The following is a 17,823-nucleotide window of genomic DNA, read 5'->3' as shown; positions in this document are numbered from 1 at the left end:
AATACAAAAATCCTCACATTTATTGGTGCAAAACTTCTTTGGACAATTTTAACCACTATTTTAGGTCAAAGCGTAATAAATGTGTAAATGTATCAATAAATGCTTTAAGAACATTATGCTTGTGTACTTTTTTGAAACCTTTATTTTGTTAGCGCAGTCAGACCGGATGTGGCACACCACGTTATTAAAGCATACTTGCCAACCTTGAGACCTCCGATTTCGGGAGGTGGGGGTGGGGGATGGCATGGTCGGGGGGTGTGGTTAAGAGGGGAGGAGTATATTTACAGCTAGAATTCACCAAGTCAAGTATTTCATATATATATATATATATATATATACATATATATAAACTTATATAAAAATACTTGACTTTCAGTGAATTCTAGCTATATATATATATATATATTTTTTTTTTTTTATATATATACATATATATAAATACACTTGACTTTCAGTGAATTCTAGCTATATATATTTTTTTATTTTATTATTATTATTATTATATATATATATATATATATATATATATATATATATATATATATATATATATATATATATATAAAGTTAAAGTTAAAGTTAAAGTACCAATGATTGTCACACACACACTAGGTGTGGCGAGATTATTCTCTGCATTTGACCCATCACCCTTGATCACCCCCTGGGAGGTGAGGGGAGCAGTGGGCAGCAGCGGTGGCCGCGCCCGGGAATCATTTTTGGTGATATATATAAATAAGATAAATACTTGAATTTCAGTGTTCATTTATTTACACATATACACACACATAACACTCATCTACTCATTGTTGAGTTAAGGGTTGAATTGTCCATCCTTGTTCTATTCTCTGTCACTATTTTTCTAACCATGCTGAACACCCTCTCTGATGATGCATTCTGCTTCGTCTCCTTGTGTGCGCAGTTGTGCACTGCACTCTCTAAAAGCCCTAGATGTTATTGTCACATATGCATGTACAGTAGATGGCAGTATTGTCCTGTTTAAGAGTGTCACAACATTGCTGTTTACGGCAGACGAACTGCTTTATGGTAGACGAAAACGTGACTGCTGTTGTTGTGTGTTGTTGCCGCGCTGGGAGGACGTTAATGAAACTGCCTAACAATATACCCACATAAGAAACCAAGAACTCGCCCTCGATCATTCTACAGTTATAACGTGATTGGGCAGGCACGCTGTTTATATTGTGGGAAAGCGGACGTGAAAACAGGCTGTCGACACGTCACTCAGGTCCGCATGGAGCTGGAGGGGGCGTGGCTTCCAGCTCCGCCTGAATTTCGGGAGATTTTCGGGAGAAAATTTGTCCCGGGAGGTTTTCGGGAGAGGCGCTGAATTTCGGGAGTCTACCGGAAAATCCGGGAGGGTTGGCAAGTATCTTATAGTGAAGGGGGGGGAAGTGTGCTGGGCTGTGCTCAGCTTGACGAGTAAAGAGGCGGCTCACTTGAGGCTGTTAAAAAAAAAAAGAAAAGAAAGCGCCTCTCAAGTTGCGACAGTTGTCCTGTTTGTACATTGATCTTACATCGATGTTGTCGTTAACAACAACGCAAGCAGATGAGATGTGTTGAGGGTGTATGGATTGTTCTGGTCAGCTTTAGCTTCGTAGTTTAGTCGCTGTTTCAAGTGGTCGTCGCACCATGGTTTGGTTCAGGACCTGGTGGTTGACTGTGTCGGGGATAAATGGACACATTATTTTCCGAAACAAATGTTTCTCCTCCTCACATTGACAAAATTTCACTTATGTTTATGTAAATTTTCCTGATATTATTTTGTGTTTGTCAGCGGATTGTGTTTTATTGGCCAAGTATGTGACTCCGTCCGCGGTTTTTTGAATGCAGAAATCATATAACTTACTTTGTGGTTGAATTTAGTGTTTTTGGGGGGGGGTTTTACGCAGTAAAAAAAAATCAGCAGAATTTACGGTAAATTTTGGTTTCAAGGAATTTGCCGTAAAAAATACAGTCAAGGTGTTGAATTCGTTAATTTTACAGTAGATAACTGTTTTTGCTTACAGTAAATTACTATGAAAAAAAAATATATTATTAACCTGTTTACAAAAAACCTATAGAATTTATACTAAAAAACTGGCAGCTGTGGTTTCCAGGAATTTACCGTAAAAATACAGGACATTACTGTATGTTAATGTTGAATCCGTTCATGTTACAGTTAGTTTGCTTGCGGTAAATTACTTCGAAGAAAACTGATACACAGTATTGTTAAGCTCTTTTAAAAAAACATGGAAATCACAGTAAAATACTGGCGGCTGTTTGCGCCAGGAATTCACTGTAAAAAAAAATACAGTCACAATGTATTAAACATTACGGTGTGTTATTGTTATGCAATAGAGAACCATTTTTGCTTACTGTAAATTACCATGATAAACGGATATAGTGTTAACCGAATTACAGTAAGTTAGACTACAAATAATGAAATAATAAACCCATTCACGGTAATTGCTTTTTAAATAAATTGATATAATCCCATTTACAGTAACTCATATTAAAAATAACATACTGTAAAATAAATAAAATAAACATATTACAACAGTACAGTAGATTTTTTATTGCCATATTCAACTTTACCATAAATTACTGGCAGCTGTGGTTGCAATGTAAAACATACAGCAAATTAGAAGTTACACGAGAAATAACAGTAACTAAATATAGTAAATAACCAAGCTAAAACAAACAGTTTTTACATGTCAATTCTAATATTAATTATTATCTCTGAGAACAGATTGAACTGATCAAATAACATGTTGGGTATACCCAAAAAAACAGAGGTGAAGGAAGAAAACAGCAAGTGTCCGTATGTGAAGGATCATTCATGATGGAGAGAATTAGAAATCCTGAAAAAATGAACCACTTGTCCAGCAATGGTTCTTGAGGAGAGCACATTTTGTTGATCAGGAGTTCACTGTGGACTGGCATAAACCTCTCTGCAGCCAGAAACAGAAACAAAACTACAGTTAGATTAACACATTGCCTCCCACTGACGAGGAAAGACGACAATCCCTCTTTTCGCTGATTTAAGTAAACGCTCTGCCGCAGCCTGTGCCTTTAAATGGGACGTTAACGTCAAAGACATGCCAATTAAAATATGGTGGCATTTCTGACCTTTTGAACCATATTTTGTGTCTGTCGAAGTCCGGAGAGAGAGCGAGGTCGAAAAGCATTAAGAATGTCTGCTCGTTTCTTTTTTTTCTATTCTGAACCATTGAAGGAGCATATGTGGGTTATAGTTGAACGAGTGGTCGGCCTGACCATTCTACAAAATGTTTTGATTGTTTGTTATGGCTAAAGGATTCAAGGAGGTTGCAGAATAAACAGGTCCAAAACAACGGGACCTTGACACATGAGGAAAACACATCAATGGCCAAGTAGACCAAGCCTATGTATGATTGGGATGATTCTCAATTCATCCAACGTCTCCGGAGGACATTGTCTGTTTGCATGACAATTCAATCCAACCTTGTACCATTTGATTATGGGTAAATACCAGAGGTGGGACCAAGTCATTGCTTTGCAAGTCACAAGTAAGTCTCAAGTCTTTACCCTCAAGTCTCGAGTCAAGTCCCGAGTCAAGACAGGGCAAGTCCGAGTCAAGTCCAAAGTCAAGACTGGAAAGTCTCAAGTCAAGTCCCAAGTCCTGCATTTTGAGTTTCGAGTCCTTTCAAGTCATTTAACCACAGACTAATATATTTACACAGATTGTGTATGCTTTTAAAAGGCTGTATTTATTTATTAAAACAAGTGCATTTGAAATTGCAGGGAAAAAGATAGTGCTGACATTGCACTTCAAAATAGCACTATTAACCAGTCATTTTAAACATGTAACTCATTCCTTTACAGAATAAACACATTTGAAAAAAAACAAGTGCAACTGTACTTATTTGCACAAAAGTGTTAACATTGTATTTCCATGGCATATTGCATTGTAACTAGTTCCACAGCAGTTTCTATCCTGTTCTTACCTTATCTCATTGATCTCATCTCATACTGTATGTGTGTTTATGTGTGCGTACACATGAAAAACATAACAAATATATGAACATAACAATGAACAGAGTTGTACTTTTTAGATGTCAGGACCCTATGCAATATGTACACATATTCTTAATATAGTATACATTTTAACTGACCTTTATTTGACTATGTTTGTCTTTTTGTAGGTGGCTAAAATACGCGGTGCTGCTGACTGCCGTCTAACGTTACGTTACTGTGTGTGATACATTGACTAACGTTACGTTACTGTGTGTGATACATTGACTAACGTTACGTTACTGTGTGTGATACATTGACTAACGTAACGTTATGTATAGGTACCTCATGAAACCCTGCTTAAAAAAAATCACTTGACAAAAAGTATGAATAAGGTAGCAAACTGCAGTGGACGCAACATATTGCCGTGTTTGCAATGACGTTATAACCATAGACATCTTATAAGTAGACGCAGCATTGGTTGCTGTGACGTGAGCAATTTGGCCGCCATCTTGAAGTGCTGATGAGGAGCCGGCGAGCAGCCGAAACTGACAGATGACAGGTAGAAAACAAAGATGGTGGGGTTCAGCGTTTTCCTGCTCAAATGAGCGGACTGTTGAAAATAGGAATCGGGGGATTACTTTTCACAAGTGATATTTAACATTAACGTACTATTGGTTGTATTTTATGAAAATAATATTACCACAGAGTTGAGAAGGATCAAAGATCTTCAATATTTGTATGTGAAAATCACAAAGAAATATTCTGGGGGAGGATGACGCCCCTACAGGGGTTTGGTTTACAAACTTTCAGCCCCACCTAAAACAAAATTCACCAGCCACTACTGATTATGATGCATTCTCATTTTAGGCAAAGTATAAGACAATACTTTCTTAACAGTATAATTGTAACCAGGAATCAGTCTTCAAGTAACAATATTCAAATACTAACATTGTTGCGTTAAACAGAATTTGGTTTTATTCTGAATCCAGTGAAACAGATTGGTGGTTTTAGCTGATATGAAGACTTTCAGGTGTTTATATATGTTTAAGTATTTGGCAGACGCTTTTATCCAAAGCGACTTACATAAAATAATACATATAAAACAATCACTGCAAACATTATCATTTAAGGGAAGAATGTAATAGAAAATATCAATACAAAGTGTCAAGACAGAATAAACTCTCTGCTGCTGAAGCAACAGAGATACAGTCTATAGGTCCCTAAGATATATAGATATCTAATGTGTTCATACATTGTTTATGTAGGATACACGCATATGTATATATAACCTAATCATATTGTTTCTTCAACTTAAAAATAGCTTACCGTTTTTTTCCCCCTTCTCTGGGATTATATTCCCAGTTTTGATCTCGGACGTCTGGTCATTTATAGTGTATAAGAATATTATATTACTGTTAAGCAAACTATGAATAATAAAACACGCCAAAACATGTGTCTGTTATCATAGCTACACGTATGACAAAAAAGGGGGTGAAAATCAGTGGTATTCAGTGAGGTAAGATGAATTAAATGCGCTGACAGTTCATTGCTCCTGCCAAATTAATTGCACTGAGTGGAGCGGATCACCACTCCAAGATGGCGGCCACGCGCCTCGTCTGCGCCAGTAGGCAGTAGCGCTCTATGCTGCGTCTACTTATAAGATGTCTATGGTTATAACGTTAGCAGTGAGTTTGCAGCCTCACTGATTTAACTACACAGCAAATAAAAGTCACGTTACTTAGCCAATAAACGTTATCTTACATTCAAAACTTACCCTTCTTTGTGCAACTTCAAATGTCGAACGAAGTTGGAAGTTGTTGCGTCTCCGTCTGTAATATTCGAACTGCGTGATTTGCATACAGCAATTCGTTTTTTGTTGACCAAGTCGTAGTTTTTATACCCGAACGAAACCAACTTTAACATAATTGTTTCTCACTGGCACGTTGTTGGACAACTCTTGTTCATTGGTTGTCCTGCAATTTGATTGGATGAATGCTGCGTGATGAAAACAACGTAAATCTAATTTGATTGGCTGTTGTACTGACAGCACACCAGCTGACAGGAATAACACGCTGATAGACAGACGAAGAAAATGAAAAATACGGAGCGCTCCCAAATAACTTTTTAAGCTTTGGATTTTGGGGAAAGTGGCAAGTCATGTCAAGTCATGTCAAGTCAAAAGGCTCAAGTCCAAGTGAAGTCACAAGTCATTGATGTTAAAGTCTAAGTCGAGTTGCAAGTCTCTTTACATTTTGTCAAGTCGAGTATAAAGTCATCAAATTCATGACTCGAGTCTGACTCGAGTCCAAGTCATGTGACTCGAGTCCACACCTCTGGTAAATACAACTTTTGTACTAAATTCACTTTTGTTGCTGTTTAAGATTCGGACCATCCACCCCAAAAAAAAAAATCATCACATCATCACTATATACTAAGGAAATAGAAGCCGAATGTTGATCAAAACATTTTTTTGTGCAATATACTTTGTGGGAAAAAATGGGTTTAAGACTCACCATTTTGTTGAGTCTCAAACACAAGTTGTTTCCTCTACGTATACAACCATGGGAGATTGAATTAAATACCTGAAAGGTAGCAGGAGCAAAATACTTATTGACATTTAAAACGGGAAGCTTCATACAAAAGCAGTGAGTACAGATGACAATCACCCTTACGCTTGGGATGTCCCGATCCGATATTTGGATCGGATCGGCTGCCGATATTTGCCAAAAATTGCGTATTGGCAAGGCATGGGAAAATGCCGATCCAGATCCAGTTTAAAAAAAAACTCCGGTCCGTGTTTTCCAAAGCACAGATTTAAATAATACATTCCACTTTTCTGCTGCTCCCTTCCGTTCCGCATTTTCCACAATTCTGTGAATTCTCACGCAGTTGCTTTTAGCTGCTGGCATTACACGACAGGCTCTTCTCACTCTTTCCTTTGTCTCCCTCTCACAGACAGCAAGCGCACCTTCTTACACACATCACATACTGTCACGTCATACGTCACATACTGTCACGTCATACGTCACATACGTGTACGTCCTCCTCGAGCAGAGAGGTAGCAGCATGGCTAACGTTCGCTGTGATGCTAGCGCAGCCGTGCGACCAACGTTCTCTCTAAGGTGCGCGCATGTGCAATTGCAAACTGCTCAAGCGTCCACTGCGCATAGCAATTATATGCCACGCACAAAATCAAATAAAAAAATAAGCGCATAACAATTTTCGACACACGGACACGACAGAGAAAACCGTTTTCGTCATCATTGTTCAAATATTATAACGTGGGTCGAGACGCTTATCTTTGTTCGGTGCCACACGCCCACACCATCAAAATGCCGAGGCAAAAATTTCCAGATCAACACCGTATGAAAAAAATAGTGATTTTTTTAGTTGTGATTTCTTTCTCTGCATGAAAGTTTAAAAGTAGCATATATTAATGCAGTATGAAGAAGAATGTTTTAATGTAGACATGCAAGCCTTGAAAGAAAATTTTGAAAATCAAGACTACATTTCCTGCAAATGGGTGCATTTCTACCCTATATTTTAACTTTAGATTTATTCTCATATCAAACTCTTTTGGCTGTCTTTTTGACACTTACATCCGACGTACCCTCCACACCCTGGATTATAAATAATGTAAATAATTCAATGTGATTATCTTGTGTGATGACTGTATTATGATGATAGTATACTGTATATCTGATAGTATATATCTGTATCATGAATCAATTTAAGTGGACCCCGACTTAAACAAGTTGAAAAACTTATTCGGGTGTTACCATTTAGTGGTTAATTGTACGGAATATGTACTTCACTGTGCAACCTACTAATAAAAGTCTCAATCAATCAATCAAAACACATACTGCTGTGATTATATGCATCAAGTGTTCATTCAAGGCTAAGGCAAAATATCGAGATATATATCGTGTATCGCAATATGGCCTTAAAATATCGCAATATTAAAAAAAGGCCATATCGCCCAGCCCTAGTTTCAATGATGCCATTTCTGTTTGTCATGTATAATTTTGTCTATTTTGTGTTTATCCTTGAATAAACAGGTCAGTTTCTTGTTACCAACCATTGTGTATTATTCAAACTCCCCTAATTCAGCTGGCTAGTTGTTATCAAGAGTACTAAAACCCTTTTCAACATGATTCCAACTAAGTAGGCTAAATAACTTTAAACTTTAATACATGCTCGGATAGGCCAGTATCGGTATCGGTCAGTATCGGTATCGGATCGGAAATGCAAAAACAATATCGGTATCGGATCGGAAGTGCAAAAACCTGGATCGGGACATCCCTACCTTACGCTATTTAAAAATGTATTACCGGGTAGATGTGTTCTGTTTACTAGCTGAGCAATACCAGCCTTTAACCTGTACTCTCAAACAAGACCTCAAGTGTTATTTGTGGTCATATTAACTCAAATGCATTGATGAATATTAAATTCAGCACACTCCATTCTCGTCATTTAGATTTGTTTAACTGAACGTCACCAAATTTGCTCAAAAGCTGCTACAACAAACACAAAATGACAAAAATGTACAAAAATTCAAAGTAAATCACTGTTTGCAATTCCATTATTTGACCAAACTCATGAGTGTTTTGCATCTCCTTGACAATGTTCTGGATAGTGGAAGAATGTACAAGAAAATGCCCTTGTAATTTCATTTAAAATAAGGAGACATTCTGAGAGAAAGATGACTGAAATACTCAGATATATCCATGTCATCTTTATCTGTACACGTCTCTGTGCCTGCTTCATACACTTAGGGCCAAAGTCATGAGATACGGTTTACATTTTTGATGACTAGGCACTTCCTTTGTTAAGTCACCAATACTAGTATCTGCAAAATACCTGGGTTTCTGAGACATGTGAGCGCTACACGAGGATTTTAACTTGAAAGTATTTGTACAACCTTTCACTGGACAACTCAAAACACAGCCTTTTGCAACATATTCCTTCAAGTGAGCTATTAAAAGTGAGCCTTAAATGCTCCTTACCTGTTAAATAGTTGTTTGCAACCAGTTCCAACACACCTTAATACTCAGTGTGGTTAATTTTGATGCAGTTTACAAAGCAGCACATAGACATAACCCCTCAATGTCTGAAACTACTTGCCACAAAAATAAAAGAAAACTTGTTGTTTTACAAAAGCTAACTTGGGTAGTAATGCTTTACCACAACTCCCCAAAACAACAATGATATGCAACACTCATATACCTCAACTTTAACTTGCCTCAAAGACAAAAAGAGTACACATTAGTTGCCTTCTAAACAATCAAAAGTGAAGTCACCCAATTATTTTAAGAAAGCTTCTTCTTCTTTGGTTTCCGGCATGTTAGTCACATCTAAGGCATTTTGCTGCCCTCTACAGGTCTTTATCTTGTTTTATTTAGTCACTTATCTTACTATATAGTCCAGTCTTTTGAAAGTATTTTAAAACCACTTTTGCAGTGTCTTTATGGTCCCAGTTGAGTGTTTCTGATTTCTGACAGCTTTGCATACAAATGGCTCTTTCTTCATTATATTCATTGCAAACTGTAAGAATATGGGTGACACTCTCTTCCTCACCACATTCAAGAAATACTTTTTGAGAAGAAAATTAAAGAATTGCAAGAAGGGTGCCGCTGCGGCTTGGGCGCTTACGTCATGACACAATGCTCATTGGGCATTTCTGGATAGCATGTCATCGAGCAAACGCGTATAGTTTCGCAAAGCTTACAGGATATGAAGCAATTTCTCCTTCCATATTGGTACTTTTACGTTGTTGTCCGAAGAATGATGAGAGATTATGTCAGTAAGCAAGCTATTGTTTAGTTCTTCTTCGGTCATATTTTGTATGTATGTGGGCTCCTGCAGACCGCAATGCTTGTTCTACAATGTAAGTCTTTATTTTATTAATATCAGTTCCTTGTAAAAAAAATCTGTTTTTTCCCAGCTCCATCCTGTATCCACAGTCCAACCTTCAAAATAACACCCACTTTTTTATAACTATGGCCTTTACCTTTTTCCTCGCCCTAAACTTAACCAACTCCTTACTTGGACTAACGTTCTTTAAATGGCTTACTTAGTTGGTTCTATGATAGTTCTACGCAACCTGTACAGACTGAAGATCTTATTGTGAAACTCTGGAATGATGTTGAGAGGAGACGTTCTCGAGTGCAAAACGGGAACCTCCACCAGCATGAGAAGGCCCATATGTGGCTGCAGTTGACTTTCTTTGTCACCTTTAACTTTACGTCTGCCGTGTTTGTCACAGAGGATAAAAAAGCACCACACAAGTGCAATGGGCATGCAAAGCTACTGTAGATGCTGCCATCGAACGCTGCTTCCTTCTGTTGACTCCAACCAAACAAATAAGTACATCCACATTCAAAAGCCAGTGTTCAACCTGTAATGGACTGCTGCTCTGCAGCATTTTACCACAAAATGAAATTCCACAGACTAAAAGACAAACTAAAAAGGAACAATTTCCCTTGTGGATCAATAAAGTTTGTGTAAGTCAAAGTCTAAATTGTCAAAGTTGGGACCAGGATCAATCAACAATAATACTTTAAGTACAGACACAGCAGAGCTCAGCAGAAGCAAGTTCTCTGGGGCCTTATTTACACTTAAATTAGGTATCTTTTCCTTGAAAACACCATTTTATACAATAAAAAATTGCATATATTTAACTTTTTCTTTCTGTAGAAATTAAGGTATGATCTTGCTGAATGGTTAACAGTCCTATGCTGTAAATTTAAATGTACAATCTGCCCAATCTTTGATTTAAAGGGGAACATTATCACAATTTCAGAAGGGTTAAAACCATTAAAAATCAGTTCCCAGTGGCTTATTTTATTTTTCGAAGTTTTTTTAAAAATTTTACCCATCATGCAATATCCCTAAAAAAAGCTTCAAAGTGCCTGATTTTAACCATCGTTATATACACCCGTCCATTTTCCTGTGACGTCACATAGTGATGCCAACACAAACAAACATGGCGCATAGAACAGCAAGCTATAGCGACATTAGCTCGGATTCAGACTCGGATTTCAGCGGCTTAAGCGATTCAACAGATTACGCATGTATTGAAACGGATGGTTGTAGTGTGGAGGCAGGTAACGAAAACGAAATTGAAGAAGAAACTGAAGCTATTGAGCCATATCGGTTTGCAAGCGAAACCGACGAAAACGACACGACAGCCAGCGACACGGGAGAAAGCGAGGACGAATTCGGCGATTGCCTTCTAACCAACGATTGGTATGTGTTTGTTTGGCATTAAAGGAAACTAACAACTATGAACTAGGTTTACAGCATATTAAATACATTTGGCAACAACATGCACTTTGAGAGTGCAGACAGCCCAATTTTCATCAATTAATATATTCTGTAGACATACCCTCATCCGCGCTCTTTTCCTGAAAGCTGATCTGTCCAGTTTTGGAGTTGATGTCAGCAGGCCAGGGAAGCTAGGGTCGATTTTCTTCTCTTGATCATCTTCGGTGGCATAAGGGACGATGTGAGCCAAGACATCCAGGGGTGTTTAGCTCGCTCGTCTGCGGGAACAAACTGCCGCCAGTCCTTGCCGTGCTACCGAGGTCCTTTGTCCCTGAATTGCTCACACACTCTGGCAGATTCAATGGGGGTCTGGCGGCAGATTTCTTTGACTTTATCTTTGGAAATGCATCTGCTTTGAGTGTCACAGGATATCCACACATTCTTGCCATCTCTGTCGTAGCATAGCTTTCGTCGGTAAAGTGTGCGGAACAAACGTCCAATTTCTTGCCACTTTCGCATCTTTGGGCCACTGGTGCAACTTGAATCCGTCCCTGTTCGTGTTGTTACACCCTCCGACAACACACCGACGAGGCATGATGTCTCCAAGGTACGGAAAACAGTCGAAAAAACGAAAAATAACAGAGCTGATTTGACTCGGTGTTTGAGAAAATGGCCGATTGCTTCCCGATGTGACGTCACAACGAGCGAATAATAGAAAGGCGTTTAATTCGCCAAAATTCGCCCATTTAGAGTTCGGAAATCGGTTGAAAAAATATATGGTCTTTTTTCTGCAACATCAAGGTATATATTGACGCTTACATAGGTCTGGTGATAATGTTCCCCTTTAAAATAAAACCGTACATTTTAGAGTATTTGTATTACAGTATTTACGAATGTGTTTTAAGTATTTCCACTGTTTTCACAGTTAAGTAATGAGTTTTCTACATATTATAACCGTAGTGATTTAGGTTATCCACTTTTTCTTGGTTTGCATGAATTCACTGCATTTTACTGTGATAAACTATTTTTGATTTTACGGTGTTTTACTGGTGCTATTTAGCAACTGTTTGCTGTAGTTTTTACAGTAAATTAAAAATAGCAACCATAGTGAGATCCCAAACTTCTCGTAGACATGTTTTTTTTTCCACTCATTCGCTCCGAGGGATGATGTTTGATAAGAAATTATCGAGTTCGAGCCTATTATCGAACCGATTCCTTATCGATTCTCTTATTGAGTCCAGATAGGCTGTTGTATATGGGAAAAAGCACAATATTTGGTTTAACAAAAGCTCACTTTTATTATATAAGAAAAAAATAAAATCTAATAAATAAATAAATATTGACTGTTACCCACCTAAAAAAAATAAAATAAATATATATATATATATATATATATATATATATATATATACCGTATTTTCCGCACTATTAGCCGCACCTAAAAACCACAAATTTACTCAAAAGCTGACAGTGCGGCTTATAACCCGGTGCGCTTTATATATGGATTAATATTAAGATTCATTTTCATAAAGTTTAGGTCTCGCAACTACGGTAAACAGCCGCCATCTTTTTTCCCCGTAGAAGAGGAAGTGCTTCTTCTTCTACGCCAAGGTAAGCACCCGCCCCCATAGAAGAAGAAGCGCGCGGGTATTACGTTTCATTTCTTTTGTGTGTTTACATCTGTAAAGACCACAAAATGGCTCCTACTAAGCGACACACTGTGGTTCTAGCTTGCCATGCTAATGGCCAGAAACTTCCACCCATGGTGATATTCAAAAGGAAGACCTTGCCAAAAGAGAACTTTCCAGCCGGCGTCATCATAAAAGCTAACTCGAAGGGATGGATGGATGAAGAAAAGATGAGCGAGTGGTTAAGGGAAGTTTACGCGAAGAGGCCGGGTGGCTTTTTTCACGCAGCTCCGTCCATGTTGATATACGACTCCATGCGCGCCCACATCACAGATGGTGTCAAAAAACAAGTGAAGCACACAAATACAACACTCGCCGTCATTCCGGGTGGATTAACCAAAGAACTCCAACCGCTCGATATTGGTGTCAACAAGGCATTTAAAGCATGACTGCGAACGGCGTGGGAACAATGGATGACCGAAGGCGAACACACATTCACTAAGACAGGGAGACAGCGCCGGACGACATACGCCAACATCTGCCAGTGGATCGTAAATGCCTGGGCGGCTATTTCGGTCTCAACTGTGGTCCGAGCTTTCCGGAAGGCAGGATTCACGGAACTGCTGGAAAAACAACAGCGACACTGACTCTGATGACTTCGACGAGACGGAGCCGGCCATTTTGGATCCCGTAATTCGCCCAACTTTTTAATTCGGACACCGTAGGAGAAGAATTTGAGGGATTTATGAATGAAGAATAACTTCAGAAAGTGAGTGTTATGTTTATTTTGTGTGTTGTGACATTAACGTTCGAGCAACATTAAGTTATTGCTATTGCTCTGCACTATTTTGAATTTTACTATGTTTGTGATTGCACATTTGCACATTACCGTACATTTTGGGAGTGAACAGAGTTTTTAGAACGCTGGTTTTTAATATATTATTAAAGTTTAACTGACCTATCTGACTGTTTTTTTGACATTCCCTGTAGCGCAGTTAGATGCGGCTTATAACACGGGGCGGCTTATAGGTGGACAAAGTTTTGAAATATGCCGTTCATTGAAGGCGCGGCTTATAACACGGGGCGGCTTATGGTGCGGAAAATACGGTGTATATATATATATATATATATATATATATATATATATATATATATATATATATATATATATATATATATATATATAAATATTGACTGTTGTTACCCAAAGTATATTAAGTGGGATTTTTCAGAAAAACAAATACACACAGTAACACAAAAACAAGCTGTCTCTGTGATCACTATAGGTGTATAAATAATAATATAGTGTTAAATAAAATCAGTCCCTTGGGCACAAAACTTAAAATAATACAGCTCTCCAAAAAGTGCACTTCTGCTGCTATTTGACATAACTGTTTGTTATGATCATTTGACATTTTTGCACTTTATTTCTTTATTGAAAGAAAATTCTATGAAGAGAAAAGTTGTTTGCAAATGTGGTTACAATGCTAAAAAATGAAAAGTTAAAGCTAAAAAAAGAAATACACTTTATTGAGTTAACATTATTTCTTTATAGAAGGAAAGATGTGATGTTATGAGCTAGGGAATATAACAACTACACTACCCAGCATGCAACGGGAGTGACGAGGATGCGCGGTAGCCCCGAAAAGTGTTGTTGCATGTCGCCACCCGGCAGCTAAGAATGAGGTTATGAGTACGCTGTGAAAGTAAACGTCAAGAACTCAGCCAACACGCCTCGTCTGCATTATTTATAATTAGACAGACAACACATATACAGTGTGATTTTGTTTTGTTTACAAGGAAAGAAAAACAAAAGTTAAAAAAGGGAGATATGTTGTATATATATGTATGTGCTGCGGTTGCTTTAAGAACATTGCGACAGCTGCCGTAAAGGAGGTGCGTTGCTAGCCTGGTTGCTATGTTTCCGGTTGGTCGTAAAAGTGTTCGTCATGTGTTTGTACCCTGCTCAAATCTCTCAGTTAAGTTATTCATTAAACCTTTTGTTTTGAACTTTATCACACCTTGGAGCGCTTTTTCCGGGCCATTTTTTTTCCTGCTTTCCCTATCTGCGCCTAATAACTGAGCTATGTGACGTCATTTCTTGTGATGTCTCAAAGGGCATTTCTGGTCGGGGCGGGATTCGTTCCCAGGGATTTGAATAAAGAACCAACTGTTTTTCTTTACTATAGTGGTCTCGATAACGGGTACCGGTTCTCAAAAAGGGATTCGAGTCCGAGGACTCGGTTCTTTTCTTATCGAACAACCGGGAAAACCGGTTTCGAGTATCATCCCTATTCGCTCCTCATCTGTTTCACCGTCACAAGCTCCAGAATTTGCATGGACGTTGCGCCGCCCATTTTTTTATTATTATCGTGAAATGCCATAAGTAAAATCGAAATTTGAATTTGAATAATTGTCCAGTCCTACCATCTTAATTTCTGACGTTAACAACTCGGCTGTGACGTCCTTCCAACCTCCGACTTCCAACTTCCAAGGTAAATGGAAGGCATTAATAGACCCGAAGTGCCCAAAGTGGGGCCCGTGGGCCAAATTTGACCCAGTTAGTTGTTTAATTTGGCCCGCCAAAATGTGCTTCCCAAATGTAACACATTTATACAGGTTATACAGACCTCTATCAATTCACACAATCATTAATGGCATGTCAACTAGTTGTCGAATGTCCACTTCCTTAAATATGGAGGTATGAGGTTAAACTCCTCACTTATGGTGCTGCCTTCCACTGAGAATAACCGTGTTGGGCTGCGGCCCATTGGCACATTTTCACTTTGGTCCTTGAGGCAAAAAATTTTGGCTCCCCTTTTTGTAGACTGACCAAGGAGAACACATTTGTAACGTTTCGTCTAAAATACTACTAATTCATGTCAAACATGTGTTCCTGTATTTCTTATTTGAAAATAACTAATCTTGACACACAGTACTGTACTTAGTTGGTACTAGACTTAGTCCAGCTTATGTCAACACCCCATCTATTTCGACATTGTCCAGTGTGTCCTCATGACTAAAAATCACTTCTTAAAATAGATGTCGACAAATGAAAAAATGGTTTGTTTATGTTGATAAGTGTTGTAGTGTTGATAACTTTATCATTAATATTATCACTAAGAAGTGTGAAACCACAAGGGCAACATTAGGGATGTCCCGATCCAGGTTTTTGCACTTCCGATCCGATACCGATACTGGCCTTTCCGAGCATGTATTAAAGTTTAAAGTTATTTAGCCTACTTAGTTGTCAGATTCATGTTGAAAAGGGTTTTAGTACTCTTGATAACAACTAGCCAGCTGAATTAGGGGAGTTTGAATAATACACAATGGTTGGTAACAAGAAACTGACCTGTTTATTCAAGGATAAACACAAAATAGACAAAATTATACATGACAAACAGAAATGGCATCATTGAACTGGGGCTGGGCGATATGGCCTTTTTTTAATATCGCGATATTTTAAGGCCATATCGCGATACACGATATATATCTCAATATTTTGCCTTAGCCTTGAATGAACACTTGATACATATAATCACAGCAGTATGATGATTCTATTTGTCTACATTAAAACATTCTTCTTCATACTGCATTAATATATGCTCATTTTGAACTTTCATGCAGAGAAGGAAATCACAACTAAAAAAATCACTATTTTTTTCATACGGTGTTGATCTATAAATGTTTGCCTCGGCATTTTGATGGTGTGGGCGTGTGGCACTAAACAGAGATGTTGACGTGTGGAGTAAGCACTCTTCATTCTCTAGCAGGGGACTTTTCAAATGATGCTACATATTAGCAGTAATGCTACTTTTTATAGCAACGCTTTTGCTCCACACTTGACAAATTACGGTTGTCTGTTCGACATATTCCCACTTGAAGCCAAACCACCGCCAGACGATGGACCCCCTGCTGTTTTTTGGGGGAATTAATTCTTCCTTCATTTGTTACCAGATTTGCACCTTCTTTCTCTCGTATTACCGCTAGCATCACAGCTAACTTTACCCATGCTGCTTGCTACCTCTTTGCTGCGCAAGGACGTATACGTATGTGACGTATGACGTGACAGTATGTGACGTGTGTAAGAAGGTGCGCTTGCTGTCTGTGAGAAGGAGACACAAGAAGGAGTGGGAAGAGAGTGTAGTGTAATGCCAGCAGCTAAAAGCAACTGCGTGAGAACGTATACTCCAATATCATCATATAGTCATTTTCTATATCGCACAGAGACAGCTGACATTTTTACCGGTAACTTTTAATTCACACGGCCGTCTTAACGGTTAGGACACAGACCTGTGGATGTGTTGAAGGTGTACTGGAAAATGCGGAACGGATATTAGGGAGCAGCAGAAAAGTGGAATGTATTATTTAAATTGGTGCGTTGGAAAACATGGACCGGATTCTTTCTTAAAAACTGGATCTGGATTGACATTTTCCCATGCCTTGCCGATACACATTTTTTAGCAAATATCGGCGGCCGATCCGATCCAGATATCGGATCGGGACAACTCTAGGCAACATAACTACTGTCTAATTGCACAGCATTATCGGAAAACTGCACTTTTTTTTGCTGGGTGTTTTTTAGCGGGCAAAATATATCCTTACCCATTATTTGCATTGTAAGCTGCCTCATACTAGCAGTTTTTCACGATTTAGGATGCACATAAAATGTAAAGATGTCTGTGTCCTTGACTCGTATAAATATTGTTGATGGGCGAAAAAAAAAGAAAAAGATGCAGCTTTCCTGTATTAAAAATGCCCACAATGACTTTGTGGTAAGTGAAACTAAGCTTCAAAATAAAAGCATGGCTGTATTAACTAAGATTCTACCACAGCAACTAACAAAATACACTTATTATTTTTTTACTAGCTTTTTAGCCACCAAAGAAAAGGTTTGCAGATGTACAAAAACATTGTCAACATAGTCAAGACATAC

At 38.3% G+C, this 17,823-nt stretch overlaps 1 protein-coding gene across 3 annotated transcripts in view; it reads right to left on the bottom strand.

Moving 5' to 3' along the window:
- The window catches only part of LOC133617781 (transmembrane protein 47-like), a 103,027-nt gene that overhangs the window by 32,144 nt on the left and 53,060 nt on the right, over positions 1 to 17,823 (bottom strand). The window contains exon 3 of one of the 3 annotated variants that reach the window (XM_061978016.1): positions 2,559 to 2,948. The exons of the other annotated variants lie outside the window; for them this stretch is intronic. Coding sequence (XP_061834000.1) covers positions 2,731 to 2,948 — 218 coding nt within the window. The 3' untranslated portion in view covers positions 2,559 to 2,730. Of the gene's footprint in view, positions 1 to 2,558; positions 2,949 to 17,823 lie in introns of those variants that run through there. 3 annotated transcript variants of the gene reach the window in all.

Source organism: Nerophis lumbriciformis, linkage group LG01 (genome assembly GCF_033978685.3).
Source record: "Nerophis lumbriciformis linkage group LG01, RoL_Nlum_v2.1, whole genome shotgun sequence".
Classification (NCBI taxonomy): domain Eukaryota; kingdom Metazoa; phylum Chordata; class Actinopteri; order Syngnathiformes; family Syngnathidae; genus Nerophis; species Nerophis lumbriciformis.
Note: the sequence above shows the minus strand (reverse complement) of the source record. Positions and strands in the feature narration are given on the sequence as shown.